The 17,990-nt window shown below is 37.4% G+C and overlaps 1 protein-coding gene across 1 annotated transcript in view; it reads left to right on the forward strand.

Annotated features, from left to right (window-relative positions):
• The window catches only part of ANKRD31 (ankyrin repeat domain 31), a 131,743-nt gene that overhangs the window by 101,185 nt on the left and 12,568 nt on the right, over window positions 1-17,990 (forward strand). Inside the window, exons 22-23 of the mRNA XM_074329204.1 lie at window positions 1,964-2,951; window positions 12,985-13,125. Coding sequence (XP_074185305.1) covers window positions 1,964-2,951; window positions 12,985-13,125 — 1,129 coding nt within the window. The remainder of the gene's footprint in view (window positions 1-1,963; window positions 2,952-12,984; window positions 13,126-17,990) is intronic.

Here is a 17,990-nt window from a genome sequence, read left to right on the forward strand (position 1 = left end):
TCCACACATAAGTGAGATCATAGGGTATTTGTCTTTCTCTGTCTGACTTTTTTCACTTAGCATAATGCTCTCAAGATCCATCCATGTTGCCACAAATGGCAGGATTTTCTTCTTTTTATGGCTGAATAATATTACACTGTGTGTGTGTGTGTGTGTGTGTGTGTGTGTGTGTGTGTGTGACATTTTCTTTATCCATTCATCCATTGATGGCCACTTAGGATATTTCCATGTCTTGGCTATTGTGAATAATGCTGCAGTGAACATGTAGCTACCTTTTCAACTCTATTCTTTATTCACATGTAACCTTTCTAATTTTTTAATATTCTTGTCTTATAGTCATTGGAGATCTATTGCATACTCATTTTTTTCTGAACTTATTTAAAAATCAGTTTATTTTTATTTATAAATCTATCTTTTATCCCCATTTTGTTTTTCTCTCTAGAGAATAAATGTCTCAAATTCCTTTCTATCTCCTGTTTTTCTAACAGTGTAAAGCAAGAGAGCTTGTAGGACCTACAGATGGGTAATTGACTACATGATATTTCGAGGGGACTTTGGAGAAGACTAGCTTCAGTTTTCCTTTATGTCTTATGATTAACAAAATACCTAAAATTTTGGAAAGTTCCTAATCAGTTAGGGTTTCAAGTGTAAATCTTTATTAATATTGCTATAAGACTTTAAAACCTTGTAAACTAAAGAGCATTTTTATTTTCTGTCTGGACTGTTTCAGTTTAAATGTGATACTGTTAATTTCTTTTTTCTTTTCTCTCTATTTAGCTTCTTGCATTTTATGCTACCAGTTGTTTGTTAATCTGATTTCTTCTTGCTGTTTCTTCCACTACATGTACTATTTGCTTTAGTACAGGTCTACTTGGAGTTCAGTACCAACAAATCTAAACTGTGATATCTCTATTATTACTTTCCTTAAAACAACTGCTTTTCACGGGTGGTCCCTAACAGTCCCTGATACCATTTCAAGGAGTCCTTGAAGCCAGAACTATTTTTTATAATAATACTAAGGTGTTATTTGCCCTTTTTGCTCTCATTCTGTCATGATTGTACAGTGGAGTTTTCTTGAGGCCACATGATGTGTGATGTCATCACTCTGATAGCTAATGGAACGTGTGCTTGGGTATGCTTGTGTTTTAAAAACTTCTCAGTTTTATTTTCTAAAACAATAAATATTGATCGATAAAACCCATATAAACAACAGCTCAATAAGTTTTAACATTATAAAAAAGTCCTGAGAACAAAAAGCTTGAGAACCACTAGAAACAAGTTTCCAGTACCCTGAAGGTCACTGTGGTATAAGCAAAAGACAGAGGTGTGGATGAGTCATTTCTTCCCACTCAGTCCTTCAGCCCCTGAGAGGTTTGGTTTGGGGGAGTACACAGTATAATGCTTGTCTGGGTAGTCCCTCTGGACTTGAAAATGCCTCAGTACAAGTTCAAAGTACAATTACTGTAATTATTTGATGAGCTGACATTTCTCAGATCTAGCTCATATAATTATTCACAAAACGGTCTCACTCCTCAATAGCTAAGGGAGCTTGAGGGAGGAACTTACTCCCAAATTTTACTTCCTAATACACCTTACCACTATAAACAGGTAAGCAAACTTCAAACTTAAAGAATGGTATTCCCCCTGGTCCACCAATTTCTACCTTCCAACTGAAGGACTAGTAGGTATCTAGATAGAAAACCCAAGTTTTGTTCCTCTTTTAGGGTTGACTCACAACTAATAAAGATATGAGTATACATGTGGATAACCAGACTATCACCCCTTGAAAAGGCAAACTCACTTACTTTAAGAGTCAGTTTCCTCTCAAATAAAATGCATTACAAAGGCAGACTCTTGAGCTGATCAAATTTAAATTCAGACAAAGTATCTTTAAAATATAAATGACTGCTAAAAAAAAAGTTTTCTACTGTGTTTGCATTTTTTGTCCTTTTTCTTCCTCTAGGGTGTCTGTAGAGTCGTTTAAGCATGGTGTCCTGAGAGAACAACTGGCTAACTTGGCCACAAGACAGAAGAGCCTTTTAGTTGCGGCAAAAAAGCAGAAAAAAATAAGCCAGAAAATTCAAAACTATAAGAATGTTACATCTTTGTCTGGTCTTAGTTTGAGGAATCTGCCATCCAGGTCACAGATCTCTACTGAAAAGGACAGCCAAGAGTTTACCAGACTGGAAAAATCAGTGCAGCCCCCATCAGGTTCTGTTAGCATTGTTTGTGAAAGCATACAGGAAACACAGTTGTCTCTGGAAACATGGAACAACAGCCAAAATACCATCACTTGTCTGAATTCAGAGACAGCGAGAAGGGAAGAATTTTCTGGAAATGAGCTGAATTCTAAACAAAATGTCAATGACTGTAACTTAGATGGGTCATCAAAATCCAGACCTTCAGATGGCACTAAGATGATTAAATTACCACCCCAGCCTGTTGCTTTTATCGCTGAAGCAGAATATTCACAAAAAGCAAATGAACTTACAGAAACTACAACCAGAGGGCATGAATCCTATAGTCCTTCAGGACTAACTGGCACAAATATTTCAGAAACCACAAGTGTACTTGCCCAAAATGATGTCCATCTATCAGCTGTTATTTGTGGTCAGGCTGTTTCCAGTTATGATCCAAAAAGAGGAAACAGGAAAACAGCTTCCCAGCAACCAACTAGGGGTGCATCAGAAACCCTGATACAGCAAGGGATTAATGACTTAGGCAGTGATACTGGGCATCAGATGAAACCATATCTTAAAAAATCAGCTTTTGCTGCTCCACACGCAAATAACAGTCAGAGTACCTCCTCCTCTGGGTCTGGCCGTCAACATACTACAAAAAAGTGTTTAAATTACAGCACAGCTTCTAAAAAGAAATGCATGCAGATAAAGGATCTGATAGCACTAGGAAGAATTAACCCAGGAAATAATATTTTGGAATTCAAAACACAGGTATCCTATTTTTTTCTCTCTAAAATCATGTAGATTTTATAAATAAGTGAATAAATGTTGCTGTTACCTAGTGTAGGCATTTAGCTCAGAATAGGGTTTGGCAGGGCTTCTTGAATGGAAGGACAACCATTGTATTCTTAGCAAGAGAAATTGTGCTTCTAGAATTGCCCTATACATTTTAGTCACAAGCACCTTTGGGCTCTCAGACAAGAATTAGTCAATTATATCGCACCAGGAAGGATTTAAGAGCAACATAAAAATACTAAGTTGGAGCTGCCATTGGTTCCAAAGTTTTGGGAAGTACTAGTGTACTGTTAAAGCTTCCCCTAATGGGATAAGTATAAATTCATCTTATATAGAATCTTAATTTGTTTTTAGAAACAAAAAGTGACTTGGAGTTTGGGTAAATCTGACTCAATTAAAACAATATCTCATATGCATAAAGGTAGAGAAGGGGGGAAAGGTTCTGCCAGAAATGCCAACAAAAGCTCCTGCTCTCCCCTTTCCCCCATTCCCTTTTTGAAAGAGGAGTTCAGAGTGGCAAAGATTACAGTCCTGGAATGCTTCCTTGCTTATGGACCAATTCAGTAGCTATCAGTCCAGGCTAACTGGAACTTAATTTGAATGACCCTGTTTCCAACCCTTCCATTTCTGGATAATAAGGCTTTTCCTAGTTAGTAAGCTTTACTTATAAGTTACGAGCAAAAATAAATAAATTTTAAAGCTCCAAACTGTAAAGACTGAATTAGTAGCTTGATCTCAGATCCTTTGATGTTCCTGTTTGCTTGCCTGTCAACCAGTTTATTTCTAAGTAATACCCACCTCATGTTCGCCAAAGCAACTCAAATTTTATTTAGTAAATAAGTTACATTACCTCATTTTTAAAGAAGAAAACTTTTTAGGGCCTTCATTTAAGTCCGCATATAGGCAGAAGTTATAGTGTATCAGTTAACAGTTCAAAGAGATAGTCTGAGAATAACAATTCTGAACCATGGCATGGAAAGACCCAGGATTTTAAAAGTGTTTCCAAATGATTCTTATATACCGTGTTTCCCTGAAAATAAGACCTAGCCTGACCATCAGCTCTAATGCATCTTTTGGAACAAAAATTAATATAGGACCCGGTCTTATATTATCTTTTGGAACAAAAAACAATATAAGACCCGGTCTTTATTTTACTTATTTTACTATAGTGAGATAAGACCGGGTCTTATATTGGTTTTTGTTCCAAAAGACACATTAGAGCTGATAGTCCAGCTAGGTCTTATTTTCAGGGAAACACAGTAGTCAGCTTTCAGAATCACTAACTTACCTGATATTTGAGTTTTTTTGTTATCTAGCCTGTGTTTGAAGCTAGATTATCTAAACTATCTAGCTTCTAAGATAGATTATTCAGTCTCATCTTTTAAGAATTTCTGGGGCACTTCCTTCATGATATGCCTGACAACTAAAATTCCTTAATGTATTTCTTTAAGATTTTTATTAAAATATAGCTAACATACAATATTATATTAGTTTCAGGGGTACACTATAGTTATTCAACATTTATATACCTAAAAAAGTGATCACCATGGTAAGTCCAGCAACCATCTGATACCATACTATGCCATCACAATATTGTTGACTATATTCCCTATGCTGTATATTACATCCCCATGACTTATTTGTTTTATACCTGGAAATTTGAACCTCTTATTCCCCTTCACCTTTCCCCTCCTTTAAAAAGTTTTTCAATTATAGTTGACATGCAATATTAGTTTATATTAATTTCAGGTGTACAGCATACTGGTTAGACATTTATATAATTTAAGAAGTGATTCCCGACTAGTCTAGTACCCATCTGGCACTATACATAGGTATTACCATATTATTGACTATGTTTCCTATGCTTTACTTTGTATCCCCGTGACTATTTTGTAACTACCAATTTATACTTCTTAATCCCTTCATCTTTTTCTCCCTAGCCCCCACCCCCCTCCCATTTATCACCCCAACAAATCTAGTACCCATCTGACACCTTACATAGTTGTTACAATATTATTGACTATATTTCTTATGCTTTACCCTACATCCTCATGATTACATTGTAACAAGCAATTTGTATTTCTTAATCCCTTCCCCCTTTTCACCTATTCCCCAACCCCCTCCCATCTGGCAACCATCAAAATGTTCTCTGTAACTATGAGTTTGTTTTTGTTTTATTTTGTTCTTTAGATTCCACATGTAAGTGAAATCACGTTGCATCTGTCTTTCTCTGTCTGACACTCCACTCAGCACAATACCCTCCAGGTCCATCCATGCCGCTGCAGATGTCAAGAACACATTCCCTTCCCCAGCTGAACAATATTCCATTGTATATATGTACCACCTACTCTATCCATTCATCCACAGACAGACACCCGGGCTGTCTCCACATTTGGCCATTGTAAACAATGCTACAATGAGCATATGGATGCATATGTCCCCGCAAAGTAGCATATAGAGGTATTTTTTTTGCCCCCAGATAAATAAGCAGAAGTGGGATTACTGGGTCTTTCTTTGTCTCTTGTTATAGCCTTTGTTTTAAAGTCCATTTTGTCTGGTATTGCTACCCCAGCTTTTTTGGTTTGTTTGTTTGCATTTTCATGAAATATCTTTTTCTCATCCCTTTACTTTCCCATCCCTTTACTTTCACTTTCAATCTAAAGTGAATCTCCTGTAGGCAGCATATGTAAGGATCTTGTTTTCTTATGCATTCAGCCCCCCTATCTTGATTGGAGCATTTAATCCATTTACATTGAAAATAATTGTTGATAGATATGTAATTATTGCCATTTTGTTGTTCATATCTTTATCTTTTTTTGTTTTTTCATCTTAAAGAAGTCCCTCTAAGATTCCTTGTAATACTGCTTTGGTAGTGATGAACTCCTTTGAACTTTTCCTTGTCTGGGAAGCTCTTTAACTGTCCTTCTATTCTAAATGATAGCTTTGCTGGGTAAAGTAATCTTGGTTGTACATCCTTGCTTTTTGTAACTTTAAATATTTCCTGTCAATCCCTTCTGGCCTGCAAAGTTTCTGTTGAGAAATCAGCCAACAGTCTTATGGGAGCTCCCTTGTAGGTAACTAACTGCTTTTCCCTTGCTGCTTTTAAGATTCTTTCTTTGTTTTTAACCTCTGGCATTTTAATTATGATGTGTCTTGGTGTGGACCTGTTTGGCTTCATCTGGTTTGGGACTCTCTGTGCTTCCTGGGCTTGTATGTATATTTCTTTTGCCAGGTTAGGGAAGTTTTCTGTCATCATTTCTTCAAATAGGTTTTCAATTTCTTGCTCTCTCTCTTCTCCCTCTGGTACCCCTATAATGTGAATGTTGGTATGCTTGATGTTGTCCCAGAGGTCCCTTAAACTGTTCTCATTTTTTTGGATTCTTTTTTGTTTTGCTGCTCCAGTTGGGTGTTTTCTGCTACCCTATCTTCTAAATCGCTGATTTGATCCTCTGCTTCATATAATCTGTTGATTCCCTCTGATGTATTCTTCATTTTAGTTATTATATTCTTTATTTCTGACTGGTTCTTTTTTATATTTTCTATCTCATTTTTTATGTTTCTTATCTCTTTGTTGAAGTTCTCCCTGAGATCACTGAGCATCCTTATAAGCAGTGTTTTGAACTCTCATCTGGTAGATTTCCTGTCTCCATTTTGTGTAGTTCTTTTTCTGGAGCTTTGTTCTGTTCTTTCATTTAGGACTTTTTTTTGTCTTCCTATTTTGGCTGCATCCTTGTGTTTGTTTCTATGTATTAGGTAGGGCTGCTATGTCTTCCCGTCTTAGTAGGGTGGCCTTATGCAGTAGGTGTCCTGTGGGGTCCAGTGCCTGACTCTTCCTGGTCACCTCAGCTGGGTGCTTCAGGTGTGATCCTTGTGTGGGTTTTGTGTCCCCTCCTGTTGTAGTTGAGTCTTGGTTGCTGTTTGCACTTCAGTGGGAAGGATTGACCCTCAGGCTGATTGGTTGTGAGGACTGTCTGTCACTACAGTGGAGGAGCTGTTGTGCAGGGGCTGACCCTACAGAGCAGGATTCACTTTAACAGGGCTCTGGTGCCTGCCCTGTCTTCCCTTTGGGTGTGTTGTCCTTGGATGTGGCTGGGTAATGCTCCAGCTGGGTCTGAAGCTGGCTGATAAGTGTGCCAGTCCCCAGGGCTGCCTGGCATGAGCCACAAAGCAATCCACAGATGGCCATTGCCCGCACTGGACGTGCTGGTGCCTTGAGAGACCAAGCCATGAACCGAAGCTGGCTATCACTAGTACCAGCCTTGGGTTTGCTCAGCCAAAGGTATGGGACACGCTGAAGCCAGATGCTGCTTGTTTGGGTTTTGTGAGCTTTTGAGAGATTTTAGGAAAGTCCGCAGCATGAGCCAAGATAGGCCATTTATATGGAAAAGCCCCTGGCAGCAGCTTGTGTGAACCCAAAAGTGGGGTGGGTCAGGCAGTCAGAAAGGCAGAGCAAACTGTTAGCCAAGTTGATGGAGACTCAGACGTGGCAGCCACCTGCATCTGCACATCGGGAGTGGGAGACTCAACAAAGAAACAAAGGCTTCTGTCAGCTCCTCTGTCAGGGAGAAAGCTACCCCTCTAGCTCTAGCCCTTAAGCCAAACAATTCAGTTCCTCTCCATTTGTCCCTGGTGCCTTTCAAGCTGCTGTCCCTGTGCTGGAGCTCAGAGTGAATGAGTCCATCAGTGAGTAGGTCTGTGTGTAGGCTCTTTAAGAGGAGCTACCGGAACTGCATCTGCCCTCATCTCACTCAGCCACACCTTCTCTGATTTTCATAGCCAGAAGTTGTAGGGACTTCTCTCCCTGGCACTGAAACCCTGAGCTAGGGAGCCTGAGGAACCCCTCACTCCTCTGTGGGGGGACCTCTGCAGCTGAGAGATCCCTCCTGATTTTTAATGGTCCTATGCTGATGTGGGACCAGCCTGTTTCATATCTCCACTCCTCCTACCAGTCTCAAGGTGGCTTCTTTTATATGTCCTGAGTTGTAGGGCTTTGTTTCAGCTAGACTTCATGCGATTGTCAATGATAGTTTTTCTATAGGTTAGTTGTAATTTTGATGTGGTTGTAAAATGAGGTAAGCACAGCATTTACCTACTCCACTGTCTTGACTGGTTGGTAACTCATATTTTGACAGTTGAAGATACTTCTCTGGAGCTATAACAACATTTTTGTACAAATTTCATATTTTAGCTATTTTTTCTTTAACAGCTTTATTGAGATATAATTAACATACAATACACTATACACATTTAAAGTACAGTTTAACAAGTTTTGACATATGTATACACCTGTGAAACCACAAACAAAATAATGAACATATCCATCACCCCTCACAATTTCTCTGTGTCCTTTTTACACCTCCTTCGTGCCTTTCCTTCCCACACCACTCTCCAGACAATTACTGGCTGCTTTCTGTCCATATATGTTAATTTGCATTTCCAATACTATATAGGTGGAATTATACCATACGTATTTATTTTTGTCTGGCTTCCTTCTCTGAGCATAATTATTTGAGATTCATCCTTGTTGTAACATGTATCAGTAATTTATTTAATTAGTTTCAGGTGTGCAAAACCACTTACTGACTAGACATTTATATACCTAGCAAAGTAATAACCCCAATAAGTCTATTACCCATCTGACACTGTACATAATTACTGGAATATTATTGACTATATTTCCTATGCTGTACTATATATCCCCATGACTATTTTTTCTTAATTATAGTTGACATTCAATATTATTTTATATTAGTTTCAGGTGTGCAGCATACTGATTAGACATGTATATAATTTATGAAGTGATCCCCCTGATAAGTCTAATACCTATTTAACACTATACATAGTTGTTACAATATTGTTGACTGTATTCCCCATACTGTATTTTTTTAATTGCTGAGTAGTCCATTGTATGTATATACTACAGTTTATCAGTTCATCTGTGATAGACATTTAGGTCATTTCCAGTTGTTGGCTATTACAAATAAAGCTACTATGAATATTGATATACACAAATTTTGGTATGACATAGGCTTTCATTTTTCTTGGGTAAATACTTAGCAGTAGAGTGGCTGGATTGTATATGGTAAGTATATATTTAACTTTTTAAGAAACTACCAAAGTTGTAACATTTTACATCCCCACCAGCTGTGTATGAGAATTATAGTTCCTCCACATCCTTCCTTATCAAACACTTAGTGTGATCAGTCTTTCAGTTTTAGTCATGCTAACATGTAGTATAGATGCATGTATTATGTAATATATACATTCATATAGTAGTTTATCATTGTGGTTTTAATTTGCATTTGATAATGATTAATTATGTTGAGCATCTTTTCATATGCTGTTTGCCTCCATATTTATTCTTTGGTGAAGTGTCTGTTCAAATCTTTTGTCCATTTTTTTATTGGTTGCTTGTTTTCTTATTATTGAGTTTTGAGAATTTTTAAAAAAATGTATTTTGGATATAAGTCCTTAATCAAACATATACTTTGCAGATATTTTCTTCCAGTCTGTGGCTTGCCTTTTTATTCTCTCAACATTGCCTTATAAAGAACCAATGTTTTAAATTTTGATGTAGTCCAGTTTATCAATTTGTGGGTGGTTGTTTTTTTTATTGATTGTGTTCTTAGTATCATATCTAAGAATTATTTGTCTAACCCAGGATCACAAAGATTTACTGTTTTCTCCAAGTATTTTTATAGTTTTAGGTTTACATTTAGAATATGATCCATTTTTTAATTAATTTTTATACATGATACAAAGCAGAATCCACATTTATATTTTTGAATTTGGATATTCAGTTGTTCCAGCATCATGTGTTGAAAAAAGTACCCTCTATTGAATTGCCTCTGCACCTTTGTAGAAAATCAGTTGACCATATATGTGTCTATTTACGGACTCCCTATTCTGTGTCAGTATTATCCTTTCATCAGTACTATCTTTTCTAGCAATACTACCTTGTCTGTCTGTTCATCAATACTCTCTTAATTATTGTCTCTGTATAAGTCTTGAAGTAATGTCAGTCTTCCAATTATGTTTTCCTTTTTTAAAAGTGTTTTAGTTATTCTAGGTCATTCGCAATCCCTTATAATCTTAGAATGAATTTGTCAATTTAAAAAAAAGGGGGACCGCTGTTATTTTTATTGATATTGGGTTGAATCTATAGATTAATTTGGGGAGAAATGACATCTTAGCAATACTGAGTTGTCTAACCCATGAACATGGTATAGCTTTCCATTTATTTAGGCCTTCTTTGATTTTTCTTAGCAATGTGGGAGTCAGTAACATGTCTTTCACATCTTTTATCAGCTTTATCCCTAAGTGTTTCATATTTTTTACAGTATTATATATAATATTGTTTTTTAAATGTCAATTTTTAGTTATTTGTTGTTAATATGTAGAAATATAATTGATTTTTATATGTTGAGATTTTATCCTATAACCCTGCTAAACTGACTTATAAAGTTTTAGAGATTCCATTGGGTTTTCTGTATAGATGATCATGAATAAAGAGAGTTTTACTTTTTTCTTTCCCTTATGAAAATTATTCCTTTTGTTGACAGACTGCACTGGCTAAAATCTCCAGTACAATGTTAAAATAAAATGGTGATATCAGACTTCTATTTTTTTTTCCTAAGACTACTTTTCTTAGGGAGAAAAAATTCAGTCTTTCACTGTTAAGTATGGTGTTAGTTGGAGGTTTTCTTCAGAGATGCTCTTCACCAGGCTGAGGAATTTTTCTCCTCTTCCTAGTATCTTGAGCGTCTTTATCATGAAAGGGTATTAGATTTTTGTCAAATGCTTTTTCTGCATCAATGAGATGATCATATCGTTTTTGTTTTTTATTCTTTTGATGTGGTGTATAACATTAATTAATTTAGGGATGTGAAACCAAACTTGCATTCCTTTGAAAGTAGATAAATTCCACTTGGTCATGTTATATAATCTTTTCATGTGTTGCTGGATTCAGTTTTCTAGTATTTTGTTAAGGATTTTTGCACCCATACTTACTAAAGATATTGGTTTGTAGTTTTATTGTGTTGTCTTTGTCTGCTTTGGGTATAGACTAGGTGAATACTAGTCTCATAGAATGAGTTAAAAAGTGTTTCTTACTCTTCTATTTTTTTTTTTTTTTTGGAGGAGTTTGTGAATTGGTATTAAGTCTTCTTTAAATATTTGGTAGTAATAAGCAATGAAGCCATCTGTACCTGGCCTTTTTCTTTGTTGGTTGTTTTAAGATTATCTATTTCTTCTTGAATCAGTTTTGATAGTTTGTATCTTTCCAGTAATTTATCCATTTCATCTAATTTATCTAATTTATTGGCATACAGTTATTCATAGTTTCTCTTTTAATCCTTTTTATTTCTGTAAGGTCAGTAGTAATGTCCCCATTTTCATTTCTGATTTTACTAATTTCAATCTTCTCACTTGCTTTTTTTGTCAATCTTATTACGTTTTTCAAAGAACCAACTTTTGATTTTGTTGATTTTCTCTATTGTTTTTTCCATTGTCTCTTTTATTTATTTCCACTCTAATATTTATTATTTCCTGTCTTCTGCTTGCTTTGTGTTTAGTTTGCTCTTCTTTTTTCCAGTGTCTTCAGTGTATGGTGAGGTTATTGATTTGAGATCTTTCTTCTGTTTTAATATAGGCGTTTATAGCTATAAATTTTCCTCTAACCCACTGCTTTTGCTGTATTCCATAAGATTCATTCTGTTGTGTCTTTACTTTCATTCATCTCAGTATTGACTTGCTTTCTAATTTGCCTTTTGATTACTTGTTTAACCCATTGGTTATTGAGGAATGTGTTGTTTGAGTTCCACATAATTGTGAGTCTCCCTTTTTTTTTCTGTTATTAATTTCTAATTTCATTCCATTGCAGTTAGAGAACATACTGTGTATTATTTCAGTTCTTTTAAATTTTTTGAGATTTATTTTGTGGCTTCACCAGCATATGGCCTATTCTGGAGAATGTTCCATGTACACTTGAGAAGAATATATATTCTCCTGTTGTTGTGAGAAATTTTTCTATAGATGCCTGTTAGTTCTAGTTGGTTTATAGTGGTGCTTAAGTTTTCTCATTCCTCATTGATCTCCTGTCTGTTTGGACTATATATTATTGAAGTGGAGTATTGAAGTCTCTGATTTTTATTGTTGAATTGTCTATTTCACACTTTATTTCTGTTTTTATTGGATCCCAGATCTTGTGAAATTTACCTTTTTATATGCTGTATAGTTTTATATTCTTATACATATTTTGGAGAATTATTATAGGATACAGTTAAGTTACTTGGAAACAAGTTGATCCTTTTGGGTCTTGCTTTTAAGATTTGTTGAGCAGGATTTAGAGTAGTGTTCAGTGTATGGCTAATTATTTCCCACTACCGACTGAGACGAGATTCTTCTGTGTATTATACCGGTGCCCCATAAGTTTTGAGGTTTTTCTAGTTTTGCTGTTGGGAACAGGTACTATTTCTGACCTTTGAGAATACCAGGTGCTATTAACGTCTAATCCTTGCAAGTGGTTCTTTTCCCATCTGTGGGTAATTTCCTCACATACATGGCCAATCACAACTCAACTGAATATTTAAAGAGGACCCTCTGAAGATCTTCAGAGTTCTCTGTCATTGTATTTCTCTCTTCTTCAGTGCTATGTCCTGCAAACTCTAGCTCTCTTGCCTCCCTAAACTCTACTCTGCTCAACTCAGGATGTCCATCGGCTTTCCCTGGATTCCCTCTCCTGCACCATGACCTGGAAACTCTCTGAAGGCAGTGACGTAGGACAGTTGTAGGGCTTACCTCATTAATTTCTTACTTCCCAGGGATCACTACTTTGTTGCCTGATGTTTGGTATCTTACAAACCATTGTTTCATATATTTTCTCTGTTTTTTGGTTGTGTCAAATGTTAAGGTAAAGCTGGTCCCTGTTACTTCATCATGGCCAGAAGCAGAAATTAACATATTTCATCTGTTTTTTTAATACTAATTTTTATTTTATTTTTCACTTCAGGAGACTACCCACAAAGCCAGTGTCTTACTGAATGGAAAAATTAAGGTAGAAAATGGTCAGATTTATCAAAATCCAGTCACTTGGCTCAAGGATCTTCTAGGAGGCAACAGTTATGTGACCTGGAATTATGCTTGGAGTAAGGTGGGTCATTCTTAAATTTATCTTGAACTTCATATTCAAATGGAAAGATACCTTTTTTAATGATAAAACTACTTAAAAAAAAAAAAAAGAAATCTGAAAGTTCTCTAAGCCAGTTTTTGTCCCCAGATGTTGCTTCTGAATATGCTACATGCTTTCTTCCCCAGCTCCTCATAACCAGAATCCCCTGGGACAAGCTTGCACAGCTGCGGAGCCCCTCTTTCACTGCTCCTTACATAGTCTCAGAAATGGGAACGCCCTCAGTTTTTCTGACCCTAAGCGATTTCCGGTCTTTGTGACTCCACATAGAAAATTTGGGACGACTGGTGTATTCATAATTTAGTTAACATGTTATCAGTATTCTAACAAAATCTTCCCCTAAACATAGAGGGAATGAGCAAGGGGCCTAAGACTCAGAGAAGTTATTGGTGCACCTTTATGTTTGAACATAGCCTTGTCTGTGAATTGCTAGCCCCCCTAAAAGAAATATTTCTTTTCATTCAGACTTCCCAGACTTAGTATCCTCCTTCTCAGTTCTGTTCTGACTTACAAGTGCAATTTAACCACCAGATGGAAGACTATTAATGACTGGTACCCTTGAGGTCCAGTGATCAGCCACCTCCAGGTGTGTGTAGCACCATTTCAGGGACAGTCTTGCAATGATTCATTCAGAAAGGTGAATAAGTGGACATCCACCATTACTCTTTCATGGAATCGCAGATGCCTGCAGCCTCCACCAGCCATTACAGTGAGCCTGAATGCACCTCCTCCTGAAGGCACAGTTTCCTCTCTCCTTTTTCGTCCCAGTCGGCTCTGCCCATCCTCCTCCTAACTCCTGCTCTTGGTCTGTGTTCCTAAACTCTGCATATGGTCTCCTAGACCTTTGTGGTCAGTGCTGCCAGAAGTGTGTTTCAGTTCCTTTACTTACATCAACACATTTTGGATTTTCTCTGCTTAATAGTCTCTCTGTCTTTTTTCTTTCTCTAAAGTTTTGTTTGTTTTTTCCTATCCCCTGGAATCACCCACCCATCTGCTTTCAGTTCACCCTGCCCAGTCCTTTCCATGGATTCATAAATCATATTTGCATGTTAGTAATTAACATTTAACCCATGGAAATTCCTTTTTTATTACAAAGTTTCTTAAATTTGTGATAGATTATATCGTTTTGCTGAAATGGAATCTATGTCCACAGCATGAATAGGGTACTGGTTGCTATAGCTTAGCTTCTTTTGACCTTGACCCTCCTCTGCTGTAGTGTGCCTAGTGATGACGCAGGTCTCTCACTCTTTTTCCCTACTGCAGCTGTTGCATTTCCTGCTTTTGAATAGCTGGCCTGACGTCATTTGGCCCTTACTCAGTACCTATGCCATATTTACATACCACATTGTTTCTGGTCTCTTCTCATCAGCCATGTCAATTAGAGTTACATTGTTTAGCACCTATGTGATAGTGAAGCCAAATGCAAAATGAGGGCAGTTCTTGGATATAAGATATTCATACAGATTACCTGAGCAGGACTAGATTTTTTTTTTCTAATTACCCTAAAAACAGAAACTTTAAAATTACTATAGGCCATGCATGTACTTCTAGTAAATGCTCCAGGCTGAGAAATACAATGCCAGTGAGTTTCTTTACAATGTTTAAAAGTTTCTTTTAAAATTTACTACAGAAACTACCTCTACCTCCTCTTGTCTTTCTTTGGGTAACTCCTGAATTCAGTCACTTCATCATGAAAGGAGCTTTTGTACATTGGTAAATGTGAAAGTTTCTACTGACTAGTTCTAAGAATGTCAGTGAGGCTGTGTGGCTAGGAGTGGTTGGTTGTCAGGCAAGAAATGCCAGAAAACTAGATCTCGTCCTGCATCAGACAGGATGACGGAACCACTAGATACAGAGATGACTCATACTTCCTACCCAAGCAGCTGGGCCTTGCCAAGGGAATTCTGATGCTTCCTCCCACTGGGCGACACTGTTCTCACTGCCACAGCCTCCTAGCCGTTAGGCCTTATCCTGATGTGGCAGAGTGATCTCTGGATAGGAGACAGGACACCAAGCTTGTTCCTGATTCCACCCTTGATAAATTATATGACGAGGGCAATGGTTTTCAATCCTTGCTACATAGTTGAATCACTTTGCAGAGCCTTTAAAAACCACCAATGCCTAGTGGACCCCTGCTTCATAGGTTCTGATCTAATAGTCTGGCTTGGAGACTAGGTGGTAATACTTTTAAAAAGCTTTCCAGGCGATTCTAATGTGCAGCCTGGAGTGAGAATCACTCACTGATCTAGATCAAGTCATTTAACCTTTCTGAACCTGTTTTCTTATGTATAAAATAGTGCTAAATGGTCCTCCAAAAGCCTACCAACTTGGAAATTCTACGACTTGCATAGCACTATGTGGTTTATGAAGGATAAAAACTCCATGAGGTTGGAAGGTCAACTATAATCTCTCTTTATGGAAGTGAAAACAGAGTTGCAGGAGGTTAAGTGCCCTGATTAGCCTCAAGGCCAGTAAGTGGCAGGACGAGGCCTAGAACCTGATCTTCTGATTCCTTATACACTTATTTTCTACATTTACAACAATAACACAAGGGAGGCCTATGTCCTTTCATTGGACATAGTTTGCCCTGAACTCAAAAGAGCACACAGAATCAGCCAGCTACCCTTACGAATTTATGTCAAGCTTTATTCTTGTGCAGCAAAAATTGCCCACTTCCTCAAGAAAATGCGTTTCTGTGACACAATTGCAGTATGAAAATCATAAGAATGGCAATGACAGTTCATTTTTGTGACTGCCCAGGACTGTGTTTATGCAGATGAAAAGTAGACTGCCATTTTGGTCAGTGATTCAAGGAGCACTGACAGATCTCGTGCAAACATACTTCCTATCCAGATGCCTCCCTGTCTGAATTCCTGCCCTTATAAATTCATTCCTTTGGATGTAGTATTGACTTTTCTCTATGGTCCCCCCCTCATCCTACACACTTTCTAAAAAAATTTCTCCCACCATTTTGATTAGGAATACCAAGATACGGAAAAGTTGAGGTAGGAATATAGAAACTGATAGAAATTGCTGATCTGGACAGATAGCTTCATTCAGTCAATTCATTACACTCTCAATGTGTCTTAACTTAATCTCCTGTGAGCTCAGCTTCTACTCAAGAGGAGATGGTTAGAGATGTGGGTGCTTCTAAAATACAAATATTCAGGAGGTATGAATTCTAAAGACAATGTGAAAGGCCTACCGCCCTTCTCTGGCCTATAACTGCATAGAGTGTCTGAGGGAAGCAGGTGGAGAAGGGGAGGTTCTAGGATGGTTTTTGGGAGGAGGTGGTGAATAGCACTCAGAAACCCTTCATCATGTCCAGAGGATCAGCTCTTCCAAGGCAGTTAGTACACTTCGTTACTACTTCCTGTCTTGTCTTCTGAATTCCTTGAGAAACATTTTAATTTTCTTAGCTAAAATGTGTTTTTATGTTATAGTGAATTTAAAAGAAAATCTACAGTTTTCTTATTTTCTTTGCCGTTTCCCTCTGCCGAATAAAAACAAAACAACAAATTATCCTTTCCTCTTTTTTCCTCTTGGGATAGTGAAAATTTATTGACTTGCTTCTTAAAACTTGAAATGGAATTAAAACAGTCATCTGAGCATCTATGAACAGATTCCCATTAGTCAGTACCAACAAATGGTTTTTCTGAAGCCATACGAAAAATGGACTGGCACTTTCAAATAAAATGGAGTCCCAGCAGGGAAACAAATTCTTGGACACCTCTTTAATATCCAAAGACAGGTTATGTTTTGTATTTTTTCTTGATATTTTTTCTCGATGCATATTAGTACCTAAGGTATGAAGAAACATTTGTTACTGAATTTAATGACATTTGATATACTGCACTTTATTTCTTCAGAGACCTAACCAAGACAAAGTTAATTGATAATTTCTCTTGGCTCATTCACTACATTTCCAGAATAGTGGCCGGCTGAGTCATCCATCCACCCAAACACGCACAAACACACATCCCCACACCCCACTTCTTCCCTAAGTATGATATTAGGGAATCATTATAGACTGATTTCTGAGGAATAATGGGTTTCTGCTGTAAGAGCTTAGGATGAAGCACTTCTGCGGTTCTACCTTTTAGAAAAGCAAGAACACAACCACCTACAGATATCCTCACAGAACACTCCTTACCCTAAGCTATGACTCTCTTACTTGTCCTCATCTGGAGAAGGTGTCATCCCATCAACTGCCCTTCATCAGAATGGGTTTTGGATGGGGAAATTGCTGAGGTTGCTGGAGGCCATGGAGTCCAAGCCCTAAGAACTTGTGTGGAGCTCTTCCCACATGCCTCTGTCGGAGCAGGCGTATGAGCTAGATCTGCATCTAATGAGATTTCGTCCAGGCACATACGAGGACTGTTTGCCCTTACACTTTAGCCAGCTGGAGCACAGGCACTATTATGAAATGGACAGTTCCAGAAGTGACCTGCGTAGTGCTGATTCATTTAGAGATCTATTCATTACTATCCTTGCTCAATAAATCACTCCTACCTTGTGGAAAATTGATTTTTAACTCTGGATTTTCTTAAAGCTGTGTTCTTTGTGTGTCTGGATTACCCCAGTGGTATGTTTAAGATCTCTAAGGATACTAAGGTACAATTTTACCACTTTATATTACCCTGTATATACTGACTGATAAAAATGTACTTTAAGTCTGAGATACAAGTGAAAACATACTGAGCCCACACATTGATGAGCACACAAGGTGTAGTGTATATTTTCAGAGCATAACATGAACAAAATCCATTGTTTCTAATTGTTATTTGTTTGGAGAACTGACGGATGGCATTTGGGGCCTTGCCTCTCTT

This window comes from Rhinolophus sinicus, linkage group LG03 (genome assembly GCF_036562045.2).
Source record: "Rhinolophus sinicus isolate RSC01 linkage group LG03, ASM3656204v1, whole genome shotgun sequence".
Taxonomy (NCBI): domain Eukaryota; kingdom Metazoa; phylum Chordata; class Mammalia; order Chiroptera; family Rhinolophidae; genus Rhinolophus; species Rhinolophus sinicus.